This window comes from Lepisma saccharinum, chromosome 5 (assembly GCF_977018435.1).
Source record: "Lepisma saccharinum chromosome 5, izLepSacc3.1, whole genome shotgun sequence".
NCBI lineage: Eukaryota > Metazoa > Arthropoda > Insecta > Zygentoma > Lepismatidae > Lepisma > Lepisma saccharinum.
In genome coordinates, this window is record NC_139233.1 from 11,889,146 (window position 1) to 11,907,653 (window position 18,508).

At 39.0% G+C, this 18,508-nt stretch overlaps 1 protein-coding gene across 6 annotated transcripts in view; it reads left to right on the plus strand.

Moving 5' to 3' along the window:
* LOC145987659 (solute carrier family 15 member 1) overlaps window positions 1-18,508 on the plus strand; it is a 146,269-nt gene that overhangs the window by 41,548 nt on the left and 86,213 nt on the right. The window contains exon 1 of one of the 6 annotated variants that reach the window (XM_083122176.1): window positions 12,104-12,255. The exons of the other annotated variants lie outside the window; for them this stretch is intronic. Within the exon in view, the coding sequence (XP_082978302.1) occupies window positions 12,220-12,255 (36 nt within the window). The 5' untranslated portion in view covers window positions 12,104-12,219. Of the gene's footprint in view, window positions 1-12,103; window positions 12,256-18,508 lie in introns of those variants that run through there. 6 annotated transcript variants of the gene reach the window in all.

Here is an 18,508-nt window from a genome sequence, read left to right on the forward strand (position 1 = left end):
TGACAGTCGTGTGCTATGTATTAAATGACTAACCCCGGAAAATAAAGCGGAAATCAAGATAAGGAGTGGTGAATATCTTCCAGTCGTTGTATTCTGTCGGTAACTCATTCGCTGGCTGGTAGAAACTAGGGTTACTCCAGGAAATTCCCGGAATTAGATTATTTTGCCCGGAATTTTGGGATGGAGATATAAGACAATTGAAAACTACACACAACCTTGCATCCTCCCTCTGCACATTGCAATAATCCATTGAGGCCTATTACGTGGGTATGGATGGAGGGCTTCTGTCTAGTTTCTAATGTCTAACTTACGATACATGCCCTGTATTACACGTTTTAAAATAATAGGGGGCCTCCCCGGTGGATGCACATACTTTAATCTTGTCCAGTCCCGATTTTATGCGCAAAGTGGACTTAAAAACTCAAACGTAAATGAGTTTTTCACTAGTAAATCAGGCACTTCGTGTATTCGGGCGCTTTTACCTGTAGTTTGATTATATTTTACTAACGAGATCAGTGATATTATATGTAGTGGACAGACAATAACATATTGGGATGCTTCTCCGATGGCGCAGTGGTTGCGTCGTCGCCTTGCAATCAAGGGGTCCCAGGTTCGATTCCCGGTGGAGGCATATTGTGGTTCGGATCCCACTTTAAATTGTAGGTCAAGTCCCAGTCAGTACATAAAGTGGACTTAAAACACCAACCCAATTTTTCAATAGCATATTGGAGATTGTTCTTTGTCTGTAGCTACCAAAATACTGACGAATAAAAATGTGCCGTGGACCTACTTGTAGGTAGCGATAGTGATACGTTTGACCGATAAAGAATCCAGGTACCGCAAAACTGCGGCCGGTCCTGGAATGCTGCTCTCCCTCCGCTCACCTTCCCACGGCGGCGCTGCAGTCGCCACGGTGAGGTCAACAGTCAGCGTAGTAGCAACAGGTAGGTAGCGAGTGTTTCCAACCCCGCGCAGTTGTAACCAATGATGGTAAACTTTCTTACGTAATCGCGTGAGAAGTGGGACCGTGTCAGGGATTTCCCAGAAGCAGGAGAAAATTCTCACAATTCGGTTCCTTCTTCTCTGAAGTCAAACCGCACAGTTTATTACAACGACAAAGGCGGGTTTAATTACAGCAATTTGACCATCGAAGCTGGAGATGCGTGCGAACGACTTCATAGCAAAGGCGAGTAACTGAACAGTTATTGCATTATATGGGACAAATACCGGAAAATTATCCTTTAACATAACTCTTCCCAACCTTTTGTGTATCTCACGCAGAATTATCGAAAGGTGCGCGTCCTGCTCCACAAGGAAAAACCTAGTGTCTATGCTGGCTGTGGATGCAGACGCCAGAGCCTCGTTAGTGTGCAAGTATGCTGTTTTAGTGTTGATTGATTGATTTGCTTTATTTTACTTCACTTTTTGTGCCACTTTTGGCTAATTTGCGAGGATGATGATATGATGAAATTGTTGAATGGACACTCACAAACGTCCAGGCCGGGATTCGAACCAGGGAACCCTGGCTGTTTCAGTGTATACTACATGGAAAAGAGATCTGAGTTTTCACTATCTTTCCCACTAGTAGTACTTGCAGTTGCCTTGTAATCAAGGGGTCCCGGGTTCGAAAACCGGTGGAGTCACATAGAGGTTCGGATCCCACTTTAAACTGCAGATCCAGTCCCGATTAGCCCATCTCTGCAAAAAGTGGACTTAAAACAACAAATCAATCAATCGATCAACCACTAGTAGTACTGAGGCACTATTGATCCACGAGTCAGCAAAAATCGGACACATCCAATTGGTTTGCCTACACATTATGCTCATATAAGCTATTCGGGTCAATATTTAGACTTAGAACACAGCACGCGCTATGTCCTCCTCGTATACGCAGAGTCACCCGGGCCGGTGTGAACCATGGTTCTAAGACTAGTAGGTTGGCTCATCCGGCGGACGACTTTCGTCCCTTTCAGCGCATTACGTCATCTGGTGAGCAAATGTCGCAGCCAGCGGGTAGAAAACACATAGCAGGGGTTCTTTTTCATTGAATGAAGTCTTCCGGGGAAGGTTTAAAACCTAATTTACTGCTTAAAAGGACCGGTATTTCTTTGTGCACAAAGTCAGCAAAAGTGGGAATGAATAGAGCGTAGGGGAGGGGCATACGAAAGAAAACCTGTAGCTAATTTAGTTGCTTTTTCCTCTGTACCTCAAGTTAACACATGTTGCATTGATCCTTGTAAGTGTTTGGACATTGTGTTAATATTTTCGCATTTTCACCATGGCTGTTGCTTTTTTCTTCTATATTTCGGAAAAGCAAGTTTTCGGTTTTCGAACTTTCGTAACTCACTAGACACTACTTGCGTTTACTAAATGATATATTGTCTGATGATACGTAAATTTAAAATGGGGCCTACATATTTAAATTACTAAAATGTAACGTGTTAAAACACATTGTAAGATCCTTCAGTGTCATTGTACGAATTTCAATTAGTTTAATATACCCATAACAGTGTTTGTGAAAAGTAGTAAAAAATAAGTTAAATATAGTACATAGGGAGGTAGTCACGGTAGTCATCCAAGACTTGTTCGTCGGGTGGAAAAAAGTACCAATGAAACAACAAACATTTAAATTCAATATTTTATTTTCTTTAATGGAAGAATGAAGAATATAAATATAAAATTTTATGTAGTGCAATTTTTTCTTTTTAGTTCAACACAAATTTTATAAAGTACACAAACAACATTACAGTACCACACGTACAAGCACAAGTGCTGACGTAATTCTTCTTAACATAGAATCAAATCCATAAGAACCTAAGGAATTAAGCATAACACAATAATTTACCAGAATAACATTGAATTAAAATGACATACACATATTAGAGTTCATAATTCTCTAAAATATATGAAATTAATATACCTAATAATAATATATTCAATTTACCATAACATAGTGGAAAATGATATGTACATAATTAATTCACTGCTTTTGAAATAGTCCAAATGAACATAAGAACTTCATTTACATAGAAAAACATAACACGTACAAAATTACCAGAATAACAGAATTAACATACACACAAAACATAATTATATTACACGTTGCATTAAGAACATAATAGATACCTTTATTGTAACATGTGGCTTACTTAAATGCAATAAGAAATTGTTAAGTTATGACCCACTAGAAAATTATTAAACTTCAGTTATGTTGATACTGGTTTAATTTACAATTTTACACATTTTTCTCTTTAGTTTCCTTCGTTCGGAAATGTTTATGAGGCTTCTGTTTAGATGTTTTATTCTTATGAATGTTCTAGTTCTTACAAAGAGAGAAATTACGTTTATTGGAACTTCTTCACCTATTTCACGGCACACAATTTCGGTTAGATTTTTAAGAACGTGTTTCCTGTTGTTCATTGCTTCTCCATGAAATTCCTGGAAACATCGTTCAGCAGTCATCATGCAGGCCAGAAAGTTTTGTGATGGTCGCAGTAATCCTCCCCTCGAGACAGCCTGAATCCAATCGCGTGAAGATGTTACATCTGCAGAATGCAGTTCAGGATTTTTGCTCTGAACCTATATGCTACATATCCACATAGATACCTCAGTCCTTCAAGTGACAAATCACGCTCTTGATTTACAGAAGCAGGAATGTGTATTAAAGCTGTAGTTTCCTCGGGCAATGCTTCCGTAAAATCTTCATCATTTGATGGGAGAATGGTGCTCAGTAGTTGGGCAGTGGCGCAAAGTTCCTCCTGGAGCAAAGTGTCATTGTTCACTGGATAATGAAACACTTCGTCAGTCACCAAACAATTTTCCGAACCTTCTTCAACGACGTTCATATTTTGAGAGAACACGGCTGCAGAGTGTTTTCCCATAACGTACGCACGCAATCTGTATTTAAAACTCAAAGCGTCTGGGTGTTCATGCGTGGAGCCCAATCCTCGGATGAAAGAAAAAAAACATTCCAAGACGTCCTGATTTAATTTCGTAGTCAATATGTATTTAGTTCCCAATCGACCGCTGAAATCTTGATGTAATCCTTGCAAGGATTCAATGCTGACCATAATTCCAGACATAAAATGAACTTTACCTCTGAGTTTGTTTACACGCATAGTTTTCAGTAATTTATATGTATTCTCCAGCACTGTGTTTTGATCATTAATATTTATTCCGTACCCAGATCTGTTCTTGTTAGGTCCAAAGGGCACACATGAATTAAATATATCAAACCAGTCGTTAAAAATTTGTATAAACTGTGCTGTTGCAATTCCATTAACTGACAGAAGTTTTCTTTCTATGCAATAAAGAATTGCTTTGGAAACTGTATTGGAGAGGAGTTGAGCAGCTAACCTCACCTTCTGTCTTTTTGTGTTACTTACTAACAAATGTCCATCTGTAATTTTGGGAATAATATTTAATTCAGACGACATGTTCAGAATTTGTTGAATGCAATCCTTTTTAACTTCGCTGCCATCATGTAAAATATATCCATAGTCCAGGAAGTGATTGCGCGCAAGCTTCAACATATGTGGAGCATCTGCAAACACGTATATTCTTCTTGATGGGTCAGAGGGATTTACATAAGAGGAATTTCCAGGTTTTATTCCCAGGTTTGACCATATTGCTCGATTTGTACCTCCTAGGTCACTCACTTGGGCAATAACCTTGAAACCAGCATCTTCCACGGCTTTGATAATTTCTTTTAATGTACCAACTGTCATTGGTGTATCGTATTCGTAATAAACCGGCTGCTTCCATTTAGAAAAGACACTACGAACCATTGCTACCTGAACATAATCAAATGGCCCTAATATAATGTCTTGCTTCCTGTCCAAAGATATTCTATTGTCAATTTTCATTTCGTCGTAGCTTAGAACAACCATTTTTTCCATTTCTCTCATGCTCTGACCCTTAAATTTCATTAATGTTATAATGTTATTCAAAATCCCTGGACTGCAATCAAACCTACCCAACCATCTTTTTATCGTAGCAATAGATGGAAGAGGATACTGAAGTTTATTCTTCAAGTATCTATAACCCTTCGGGCTAATGTGCTTCAGAGTTATTGCAGCGGCAATATCTTCCTCATACCACATAATGCGTTTTCCTTTGTTGAGTATGCACTTTATTTGGCCCGGAGTAAAAAAAAGTAGAGAGAACCTTTCTTACCTCTTCGTCGACATTGTCTTTAGAGTGTTGGCTTATGTTTTCTAATTGTTCTCGTAGTGATCGCTTCTCTCGTTGTAATTCACGATTACTAATTAGAAGTTGCTCCTTTTCTGCTTCAAGTTGTTCTATTCTTCTTTGAAGCTGATTTAATGTGTCCTGTGTGAGATCCAATCGGACATCTGTGGGCTGTGATGTGGGTGTCTCGTCTGTGGTTCCACAAGGATCTTCAGATCTGGAAAAGTACAAATCAAATCTGAGTACTCCAAAGTATGAAAACTGAACTGAAACTGAAGCATTAAATAATAAAAAATACCTTCTAGACGTTAAGTTTTAAAGTAGGAAATTCATATATAAATCTCAATCGAGACATATGTATCACGGAAGTTATGGACCCGATGCAAGAAATAGATTTTACAAAACAAATTGATTTTGATTGATTGATTTGTTGTTTTAGTCCACTTTGTGCACAGTAAGGCTAATTGGGACTGGATCTACAGTTTAAAGTGGGATCGGAACCAAAATGTGCCTCAACCGGGTATCGAACCCGGGACCTCTTAATGACAAGGCAACGACGCTACCACTGCGCCATCCCGGGAGGCCAGAAAACAAATTGAATCCATGTATATGTAACTTTTGCGTCATGGAAATAATAACCCTTCTTCGATAAGAAATACGAAGTTCTGGCCTCCCAATAAAAAGTTGCCGAAGCGTATTGAAATAAGGCTGATTGTAATTGTAATTACACAGTGGTCTGCATGGTTATTTTTTGGTTATATTTTTATGTCGCCTTTCTATTTCTACGATTTATTGTGACGATGAAGATGACATGATGAAATGGATGATGGGGCAAGCGCATACATCTTCTCGGCAGTGAAGTTCCCGTCCTACGCATGGATGTTCTTTGTGATTGTTCCTTCATTAATTTCATCACGTAATAACTCATCCTCATCGTCACTATTGACCAAAAGTGGAAGGAAGGAGGCACTAAACAAGAAAATTACATGCAAGATACGTCCATGCCTTGAGCAGAGTAAGAACCTAGAATCTCTGTCTCGCAACAGGTAACGTTGAACAGTCCGTAACTATTGTCGCTAGATTGTATCTGTGCTTGTATTTCGTTATTTATCGTCACTAATCAGCCATTTTGTCTAATCATGACGATGGTGATGATTAGTTGAAATCGATGAAGGAAATAAATACATCACGGTCGGGTCAAGGTTAGATCCAGGAATTTTATCTTAGTCATAACCATCATACACATACACACACACATCTTGAGTTTTTCTTTTAAGTCGACTTTATGCACAATGGGACCCGCGTTGGTCGAGTCGGTAGGGCGTCTGACTGCCACGCAAGAGACCGGGGTTCGATTCCGGGTGATCTAAGAAAGGAATTTTTCTGGCCTTGTCTCTGCATAAAACGGCTCTGGAGGTTCAACCAGCCACAACCCTTGGAAATAAAGGTGGTAGGAGCATGGTGCTGATCACATCAACTTAAAAAATGGCCGAGGTCGAGAATGTGTGGAACCCTACCTCCACATACCCCTGCCTTCCTGGCACGGTGCTATGCGAAGATGGGACAAACCTGAACTGGGCCTACAGTTTAAAGTGTGGTCCGAAATAATACATGCCTCGAATCCAGGACTCTTTTGATTGCAAGGCGACTACACATTGCCACTATGCCATCGGAAAAGCACTACAAACACGCATCTGTCTGTCGTCAAGTTTAACATAAATACAAGGCGTAACTTATATAATTCATGCTACCAAAAAATATTCGTTAGTACCTCCCCCGTTTACGATGTATCATTTTCTTGATAAATTGATTAACCATGCTACTAATGAAATAAGGAAATTGACTGTTAGAAAAGGATAAGGTATTCTCCTTTGATTTATTGTTTTTCTTATTCCTTCACACTTCTCCACATCGCCTTTCTATTTTGTATTGTATTTTTTTTTTACATCCCTTTTCTGAAACTTTTCAACTAAATGGGACGCTAAGGATGACTGATAATTAGACATTCAGAAAGGGCACCCAAACTTCCGTGACTGGAACCCAGAAATTTCGGTGGCAAAATGAAAAGTTGGCCACACAAACAGTTCGGCCATCGTCACTGATATAATTTAATGGGATGTTCGTTGGTGGGTTGATCACAGTTGATATAAGCCACGATTTATTCAGGCAACGCCTAAAAAGCGCGTTAAATGCGCTGGAAAATTCTTCTAACAATAAAAGAACAGGTTGCATTTGTTCCCAGAGACAGCCTAAGGGCTGGACGACTGTCTGTGGCTACAAACCGGGGCGTCCCCCTTGATTACCGCCAAAACCTTATTTATGATTTCATGAACGTAGCTGTTTGTTTGTTTTAGTGTATTTATTTAAGTCCACTTCATGAATGGAAAAGCTAATCGGGACTGGTCCTCCAGTTTAAAGCTTGATCGGAACTACTACTTGCCACTATTATTGTTGACAAGAATTAATTGAAGTTATTGCTGCGTAACATAATAAGTATATTGCAAAATCATGTAGCAAATTAAGCTGAGAGATTAGTTATGTTCATGTAATTATGTAGGTATTAAATAAACACATGCATGCAATAAACTCGTTCTTTAACAGTAAAATTTAAAATGTTTTTAAAATGAGGCTATTGTTTTTCGTCAATGAAACCGAGCCGACCCCGTGGCGGACTGGTTAGCAATCGCACTACGACGCCAGGGGTCCCGGGCTCGAAGACGGCATGGGTATATAAGTTTGTGAATGTCCATTCTTCAATTTCATCATGTCATTACTCATCCCCATCTTCGCAAATTAGCCAAAAGTGAACCAAAAGCGAAGTAAATTAGAGCAAATCAATCAATCAAGCAAGTCAATAAAACCGTAATGATACCACGTGGTCATGTCTTTTATTGGAGGAAGGTGAAAAGTAGGAGCACAAGGGTAGAAAGATGAGGCTGTTTGTAGGCTGTGTTGCCAAAAATACACCTCGCCCGGTAATAAATATATTCTCGCTTCCTTTGTTTGGCACTGTGATGTTACAGTCATATCAAGCCATTTAATCTCTCATTATTAAGAATATAAAATGAACTTAAGATTAGTGTCTTAAAATACCAAATGTAATAAATTTTGATGCATAGATATCGGAAAATTTAACGTTGTTGTAATTTGCAGAACGTAATGTAAGTTTTATTAATTTCCATGGATTCAAATTTGAAAGCAATATTACCTACAAACTCTATTAAAAGCCGCAGTAATAATTCATGCAATAATTTCTTACCTTTCGTTGTGTGTTGAACTTAGTAGAAGCTGCCTCACAAGATGTTTCTTACTACGGTTGTGCAATCGTTCACATCTTTCTTTTGGTGTTGCTGCGTTGCATTTCGGTAGTACTAAGGATGGTACTGCATTAGATTTGAGTCGTCTTCTTTTAGTGGGCGAATAATTCAATAGCTGCTGTTGTAGATTTTTATGATAGCACTCTTCAGAAAAGTGAATCGAGCACACTCGAGCTGCAAAAAGGAAATACATATAAAGTATAATGAACTACATGGATAAAAAAATGTTTACTTACGTTGGACATAGTATATTATTGATCTACACAAACTGTAAGATAAATATTAACGTTGTTGTAATGTGTAGAATTTAGATTATTTATCTTTTTATTGCATTTTCTATAAATGTATAAAATTCTAGTATATTTACAATAAATGTATAACTCAAAGTAGTTAATATATTTCCACGCACTAAAAACATAATTTGGTTATTTTTATTTACATATATTAGTTAAAGAAAAAAGTGTATATTACCTGTATTAGTGTCAATCTTGTCGGCTCTTCTACACAGCGAAATCCACTGTTTTCGTACATTTTCATCTCTCGGAAATCTAAAATACCTAACAGCTCCTCCTTTAGTCTTACGGTTGTAGTTATTACATCCGAACACAGCACAAGCCATTTTGAAGAAAACTCTCAGAAAAGAAAGAAACGTCTTTTTGTTAGCGAGAGACAAAGATTCACTGCCAGATGTAGCGGGCGAAATCTCGAGTTGCTCACCAGTTGACGTCACAGCGGGCCCGGGGATGCGCATGAGCCTACCATGTCTCTTAGTATCATGGTGTGAACGTTCCCATGCGAGAATATACCATCCCAATCGCGCAACCTCAAAGCCATCCCAGTTTACGTCCAAGTGGATACAACGCAGGAACATAAAAGGACCCGCACACACACACACACACACACACACAAACTGACAATCGTGTGGCGTTTTAGTTACAAGTCGTAAAACGAAATGTTTCCAGAGAAGCAGAGAGGGGGAGAATAAAAGAGAAAACAAGGCAAAAGCAAGAGAATATATAGTTAAATAATTAATCAAGGAGAGAGACAGAGTAAGCAAGATGATATAAGACCAGAAAGGAAAGTGAAAACCCAGAGATAGAGACAGAAAAACAGGAAAATGAATTCAAATTTAAGAAAGAAATTAACAAGAAGTAAGCTCTTTTTTTACTCTTGTTGGCGCCTCTTTCCTAAGCGCACACAGATTGCACAATCAACTACAGATGTCCTCCATGTTGGTGCAGTCATATATAATTGGAAAACTGCAAGAAGAGAACAAAGTGACAGTTCCACCTAACACTGTGACTTATTGCTGCTGCTTTATGTGATGTGAATCATCCGAACTGACAGGCAGATATGATAAATGGCGTTAAACCATTGTACCCTGAAATAGGTAGTGAGTCTTGTGGGAAATTCGATTTGCTTGCAAACCGGAAAGATTCCCCTGAAATCTAGACGCCAATATTTTAATGCTTTCATGTAGCCTTCCTATTGAGAATTTGTCACCGTAGGCCAAAACGTGTAGTCGACTATCTTCTCCACAATGTGACTATGCAGAAACAACGAAGTGGGAACATTGAATATGCGCAACATCTCGGTATATTCTCATAGTTGTGAAAATGTTAGTTGTAAGGTAAGGCGTCACCATCAAGAAGGTGAGAGTAAGGAATAGTAGATCAAGAATCACACAGAGAGGGCTAGAGATATAGAAACTGAGAAATGATGAGAAACAGAAATAAGAGAAAGTGAAGAAAGATGGTGGGAGACATTAAAACAGAGATAGAGAAGAGAGAGTAAGAGGCAGAGGGATAGGTAAGAGATAGGGAAACCGAAGAATAAAACGAGAGAAGAGGATACAGAGAGAGAGAGAGAGAGAGAGAGAGAGAGAGAACGAGAAAGAAAGATAGAAAAAGAGATTAGAAGCTTGAAGGGTGAAGAATGAATGGCAGAAAAACGAAAGAAAGACACAAAGTTAGAAAGCTTTAAGGAAAGGTAAGATGTGGAAAGAATGAATGAGAGAGATTCAAGCTTGGAAGAGAGAGGTAAAGGGAGAGCAGAAACAAAGGCAAAGAGATGAAAAGAAAGAGAGAGAAAGAAAACTTGAAAGGTAAAAAGCTAGAAAGACGAAAGAAAAATAGAGAGGAGAGAACGAGAGAAAGGTAAAGAGGTGGAATGAGAAAGAGTAGAAATGTGGATTGAGATAAACATAGAAAACCGAAAATGAGTGCTAACGCCACCGTTTGCAAATAAATAAATCAGATTAATCAACCATGAAGAACACAAGATACAAGAGAAATTTAGTGGCTTAGAATCCCGGCTAGGGCAGAGGTGTTCATCAGTTTCATCATATCATCATTCATCCTCATCTTCATGATTAGCCAATAATGGTAGAAAAGCGAACTAAAATAAACCAAATCAATCTCTTCCTCACAACTAATTATAAAGCCAACAGCGAATATAATGGTTGGCAAAATGTCCACCACCAAGCTCATTCACCTTGTTTTCCGCAACGTGCGGTTCGAGGATTGAAACAAGAAGCGCGAGTCAACAAAGGACAACCGCTCTTAAAAACGCATAGAATAGATTACGATGTTATCTTTGCGGCTGATTATACGTCGCTTGTTTCTGTGAAAATACTTCTTACTCCTGCAATTTTTGCATTTTTGTACATAAAAAAACTAAATTAGAGCAAGAAATGTAGACTTTCAAGAACATTCAGAGTTGCCTGACGTTTAGCATGAAAAAAGTGGAATTTACACTTGCCTCGGAATGCGAGAACCGGTGAGAGACTCCTAGGAACTGCAAGAAAAAAATTTCTTGACCGATGACTAATATTTGCACAAGAATAACATTTTTAGTAGTGTCCCCGTTAATACAACAAATGAATTCTTCCTTGTCAGTCACCGTAAAGGAGCGTGTTGATTCTTTCGAAATACCAACTTCTCTTCCTCTCTCACAATCGTTATTTTTTAAATGTTCGATTGTTTTGCTTTGTGTGTTAAATGTTAAATCAGTAGGAAAATTTGCCTGCAGTAGCGGAAAAGCGACGTAAAAATAACACGGATGAGCCTTCTGTTTAATTTTCTACTTTTCTAGTATCACGGTTAATCCTATTTCTACTTTTATTTTTATTATTTCCGCCTTCTGCCTCTTTACTCTAATTGCGACGAAGAGGGTGAATTACGATAAGATAAAAATTATGTAGGGACATCGGGACATCCACAGTGGAACATACATGTACACGCCGGGACTCGAATTCATGGCAAGATCAACTATTCGTGTTCTCGTTTTGATTTCTTTTGAATTTTATGTCACTTTTCTTCCACTGGCTAATCGCATCGATGAAGATGAGTGATGATATGATGAAATTGATAAGGGAAACTCAACGAAGGACATGCCCAGGCCAGAATTCGAACCCAGTAACCCTTTTGTCGTAGCGCGTTGTATTGACCACTCCGCATCTCTAAATGTGAGAGACCTTGTTCTAACTGCACAAGCCTTAAAAAAAATCTGAACGTTTTATCAGTGTGTAATCTGGTAACATATTTGAAATGGTAGTTTGCCACACTGCTACTCCGTACCTCATTGAGAGCGATCGCAGAAGGTTGTCCGTCAGTTGCCCTGCGCGATTGCACGCGGTAGTTTGAAGTGTTAGTGAGTGAATGCGCGGTGTTTGCTTATGTGATCGGGTGTTGTGTTTTGTTTACTTCGCACGATGGTTAACGACGTGGAACACACGAAAGAAACGAAGGTGAGCATGAATTTTATTTTATCACCATTCAACAATCTACCTGAATTGTTTTCCACCTAGACTCACTTGAGACATTTTAAGTAGTTAGTCTTAAAACATGATTGCAAACATATTTCTGCCTTTTCGAATCATGTGGCGCAACCCAGTAACGATTATTTCTTGGCAGAGAATGTAACGTGATGCAGTGTTTGTAATTTGATGTTCCTGCAACAATTTTTCCTCACTGCAGGAGGTCGCAAGAAATGTTTGCAGGGGTGCCAGGCCATTTTTTTAAAAAAAACTTGAATAGTATAAATAATGACAATCATAATTATCATCAACTTGGCTACGGTTATTATACAATAATATATATTATAAACTTTAAACCAATTTTAACCGGCCTTCGTGGCTGAGTAGTTAGCACATCGCGCTACGATGCCAGGAGTCTCGGGTTCGAATCCCAGCCTGGGCATGGATGATTGTGAGTGTCCATTCATTAGTTTCATCATGTCATCACTCATCCCCATCTTCGCAAATTAGCCAACAGTGGCACAAAAAGCTAAGTAAAATAAATAAAATCATCAATGAATCAATCAATTTTGTGTTTTCCTTAGTTTCATCATTATCGTCACTCAACCAACGCTAAATAACAAAAATTTTATCAAATAAACCAATTTCATTCCCATTTTTTAATTATTGTTATATCCATAGGCGTGAGGGGCAATTGCACCCCTTAATCATGTACATCCGCAGATTTTTCGACGGAGGGCAAGGGGGGGGGGGGGTGTTAACGAGGCATATTACCCTGAGCATAGTGTTACGCCCTCAAAAAACACCACTTGAATTTGAAATTATCGAGTTTCTGCATCCCCATTACGATAAATAATGTAAATTACTGTGACTGAACTCAAATTATATTTTACTTGTTAAATATACAGTTCAAGTAGTAAAATGCATAGTTATTCTGTTATTAACATTTATACACTCGCTGCCTATTGTCGGCCTATACTAAAGTTTATATTTTTCATTATTGTTATTACATTTTTGCAACATTATCCATTTTCTTGTTCTGCAACATATTTGAGAGTCAATATTAAAATTTTATTGAGGAGCGGTTAGCCCAGCGTGCTACGACGTCAAAGGTCCCAAGTTCGAATACCGGCCTGAACATGGGTGTTCTTAGCGTCCCTTCGTCAATTTCGTCTAATCATCACTCATGCTCATCGCCGCGATTTGCCAAAAGTAACAGAAAGGCGACACTAAATTTGTAAAAAATCTTAAAAATACGATTTTAGTGTTCATATTTGATATACAGTATATAAAGGACTACAGGTATGTTATGAGTTATAGGCAACGGAGAAATAAAGGATGATGATTGCATCCTACCAGCATTTTCATTATTGCATTTTTATACAAATTATGAATTACAATTTTCAAATAGCGCATTAATCAGAATGGGTCATTGCCCCATCCGGGCCTTCCTTGGCGCCGCCCCTGACTCACATTACCATCAGCGCTGCTTGTTGTGTACAGTCGTGGAAAGAAATGCTTTCCCATAAGACTATTGGCATGTAGACTCTGTGGGGGAAGTATTTTTTTCCGTGACTGTACAATGGAATCCATTAGTATTGCCGTGCAAATTGTCCATCACCATGTTCGTGCACTTTATTTGACCCAGTAAGAGCTTCAAGAATTAAACGAAAACTCAAAACAAGCTGTTGACAACTTCTGCACCAGCATACATAAAAATCCATCTCTTAAAAACACATAGGATGTAAGAGAAAAATTTATGAAAATAGTCATGGACAATTTGCACTGTAATACTCATGGATCCCACTGTACAATGGAATCCATGAGTATTGCCGTGCAAATTGTCCATCACCATGTTCTTGCACTTTATTTGACCCAATAAGAGCTTCAAGAATTAAGAGAAAAATCAAAACATGCTATTGACAACTTCTGCACCAGCATACATAAAAATCCATCGCTTAAAAATACATAGAATGTAAGAGAAAAATTAATGAAAATAGTCATGGACAATTTGCACGGTAATACTCATGGATCCCACTGTACACGGCAACCTTGGCACTCTTCAAAAATTACTGTTAAGTGTTTCCTTGAAGGATGCGGAAGCACGAGGGGATTACCCCTGTCATTTCTCACATTTCTAGAACCGAAAACCACAGTATGGAATTTTTAAGCGCTTGCCGTCGATTGTTTAACCTCATAATGGCGCACCTTCCTACTAACCTGCATTTCAATGCATCGATATGCAGATCTGACCACGATTCTTAACTTGTTACGAGCAAAAATGAAATACGCACTCGTACGTGTGTTACGCAACGTAGCAAACAGAGCAGAATTGTTTACACGCTCTGATATCCTAATGCGATGTTCAACTGTTTAACCCATCGGCTTTTTAGTTGATACATGGAAAATGTGGTTGAAATGTTCGTTTATAGTTTATGGGGTGTGGCGTAAAAAATGAAAGTTTTTGTTTTTCGGTACATTCTGATTGATTGATTGAATTGTTGTTTTAAGTCCACTTTATGCACAGAAATGTTAATCGGGACTGGACCCACAATTTAAAGTGGGATCCGAACCACTATGTGCCTCCACCGGGTATCGAACCCGGGACCCCTTGATTAAAAGGCGACGACGCTATCGGTTCATTCTGAAAGTGGGAAAGTGGATAAAATTATAATCCAATTCAATGGGCTTTATTTATGGTTGAGGTTTAACAAATGTTTGATCTATCACTTAACCCCATGAAAAAAAACAACTTAGTACAGTATGTGATCGTACAGAATCGATTGATTGAAACGAAAGTTGTGTGTGCGTCAGCACTTTGGCTATTTTCACCCGGGGCCTTTCACCATTTACTTAAAATCAGTGAGTCTCTCTGAGCATCGAAATCTCCTTACTCATGTTAAAAACTGAGGCTGTAAAGAGGCACTCAGCACATAGAAGGACAAATCATTAGAAAATACACAATCCTACAGAGGATTATACTGGTTATAGGTCTAGACGCCAGATCTTCGTTGGCCTGCAGAAATGCAGTTAGCCTGGAAGTGAGTTTGACGTTCGAGTTCTTTCAACGAAGATCACCCCTTATACCCTGATTTTGCAGAAATGTTATTAAAGCCCCGTTTCCATTACCACAAATTTGCCGCGCAACATGACGCGCGGCATGCGACTCGGCATGTGCCAAGCATTTATTGAAATGGAAACTGTCTGCAACATGCCGCGGCGCAAGTGCCGGGGACAAAATTGCCCCAAACGATTTTGACGCACAACATGCGCTGCGGACAATGGAAACAGCCTGCAGCAAGTTCCTGGGGCACGGGCATGCGCACTAGAGTAGAAACAGACGACGCGACTACAATCTCTGGTCCAACAAGATTTTAATAACAATTCAAAATCACTTGCAGTCATTCTTACATAGTGTTCGTATCCAATTTGAAGACGAAAGTCTCTCATCAACGATTTTTTTTCGCTAGAAAACTTCTAATCCACCATCTAGGTATCTCCTCTTTTTTAGAAGTTCATGGTACGCGCCTGGCATAACACAAAACCCGCCATAGCTGTATTGTCCATCTTTACACAAGTTAAATCCAAATTATTACAATATAAGAGAAGAAACACTGACTATTCTAAAGCACTGCACAACTCTACATTGCGGTCCTGCACTCCAGTGTTGTTGCGGGTGTATTTTGCAGAAGTAGTTTTGAATTGGAAGCAGTGCACTAAATGAAGCTCAACATGCGCCGGCGCATGTTGCGCGTCATGATTCTGGAACTTGTCAGAATGGAAACGTAGCTTAAGACACTACATGAATGAAATAACAAAATACTTATGTAAAATATTACTCAAAGAAATGACAAAAGGGAACAGAGTACAATGTGTTTGTGCAATAAATAGGTAATAACAGCAATAATAATATTATTAATAATAATAGTTTGTTCGTACAGTTGAAGATAGGATAGTTCCTTGAATTCAGTTTTAACCAAATGTAGTCCTGAGCCTTTCCGATGGCGTGGAGGTAACGTTGTCGCCTTGTAATCAAGAGATCCAGCGTTCGATGCCCTGTGGAAGCATTTAATGATTCGGATCCCATTTTAAACTGTAAATCAAGTCCCGATTAGCTTATCTGTGCAGAAAAAGAAAAAAATCAAATTGAATGTTGGTGAATCATACAGTACGTTACCAGAGCATTTGTAGGGGTCCCGGTTCGATACCCAGTGGAGGCACATAGTGGTTCGGATTCCACTGTAGGTCCAATCCCGATTAGCCTTACTGTGCATAAAGTGGACTTAAAACACCAAATCAACCAACGAGAGCGTTTGTACTTCTGTAATTTTCGGAGTGCATTCCAAGTTTTGGGTGCCGTTTAACTGAACGAAGATAGGCAAGCAGAGGTTCTACAATGAGGTATATTACAAAGTTAATCCACACGAGATTCTTGACTCGATACGATCTGTATTCTGCACACAAAAGGATAAGCCACAGGACATGAGGGACAGACTCACAGAGGAATATGCTGGTTTCAGCTCCAGGTATAGAGCGTCGTTAGCGTGCCTGAATTTAATTCCCAGGATATTCCAGGTGCAAGAAAGGCTGCTTTGCTGAAAGGCCACCTCTTGTATCCCGTCAGCAAAAACTACTATGCCTTGAAATCAAGGGATCTTAGGTTCGATTCCCGGTTGAGAGACATTGCAGTCGTTCGGATCTCACTTAAAAAACAGCAGTCCCGATTACCATATCTGAGCGTTCACTTTACGCAAAATTTGACAAAGGGTGGTTGGAACAATGATGCGTTAGACAGCATATCGTCGGCTGAATACTATTTTGTCATTTGTCCAACTGCACCAATTTTACAAGAGAGCTGATTAATGTTTGATTTGTGTGGATTTGGAATACACTACAAGATTTGCATAAACATTTTATTATTGTTGATAATTCACGCCACCTGACAAAACCAGATACGTTAGAACGTGACGCAATAACGTCCACCAACTCATCTCCGACAAAAAGTGGAGATATGACAAAGCAGCATTCAGCCTGCGATATGTCGTCCCAGACCGAAGGACAGATGAACATAGCCCATGTAATACGCGATGAGTCTCCGTAACTTGTGAAACACTCTCACGGCCTGTAATTCCACAAGAAATAATGTCCCGTGAGATTTAATAGGACTGTAGTGGACTGCGATGACGTAATGAATATACAATTATAATGAGTCGTTCGTTCCGCAGTTACTATGTTAAGATATAAGATGGCAGCTATATTCTGAAATTGGGTAATTAAATTTTTTATAGAGTATCAAATATATCTGAAGATTATATGTTATGTGGATGAATATTTTAGCTCCAACTTAACCGAATGGTTGCCTTTGGTACGAACGGCCCCGGGTTCGATCCCCGGTGTTAGTTTCAAAATTGAAGTATTGACACGTCATCGCGAGGACAATGGGGGAGAAACTTGTTAATAATAGTAGCGGTCTCCAAAGCCAGAAAGCAGCGGCGATGGGACTCGATACGCTGAGCACGTGTCACCAAGAGTAAATCACCTGGCAGGCCCTGGATCTCAAAGGGTTTTTTCGTCGCGGAGTTTAGTTTTAGATGAATATTTTTATATTATTCATACACAAGGGATTTTCTCCATTTGAATGTGTATTTTATTGTGAAACCAGCTCTCCTGCAGTATACACAATTTTTGTTCTAACTTTAAGGCCAAGTTGCTTCAGTTGTTGTTTATATTCGTACCACATTTCATATATTTATTGTTTTTACGTACTGTGACTTTTTTCAAAGCAAATCTTCCTCAGCGGAACTTTTGCATGTGTAGGTCCGGGGCCGTAGTTCTCCAAAGCTCTCTCCCCCTAAATCCGGGCCTATGTCCATGGATGCACAACCACGAAGATATCAGGCCAAGTAAACATATAGTTCGGAAAATTTCATTTGTTGAAAACGTCGTGAATGTGGTTACAGGTTTCTATTCTTATCTCAGACCAATTTACGGGGAAATATAGTTCCTAGTTCCAGTATATGTGCATGGCTGTATATAAAAACGATCTTTCAATCGTCCACAACTTTCCCGGATTCGAGTGCTGGCATGTGTGTTGTTGCTCCGTGAGTGTCCTTGCATTGTTTTCGTCTATCATTTATCGTTGCGATTAGCCTAAAGAGGAAGAGAGGGAGGCAAAATAACAAAAATACAAATAAGAACGATATTTCCATACATCCGGGATTTGTTTCACGTTTATAATATACTG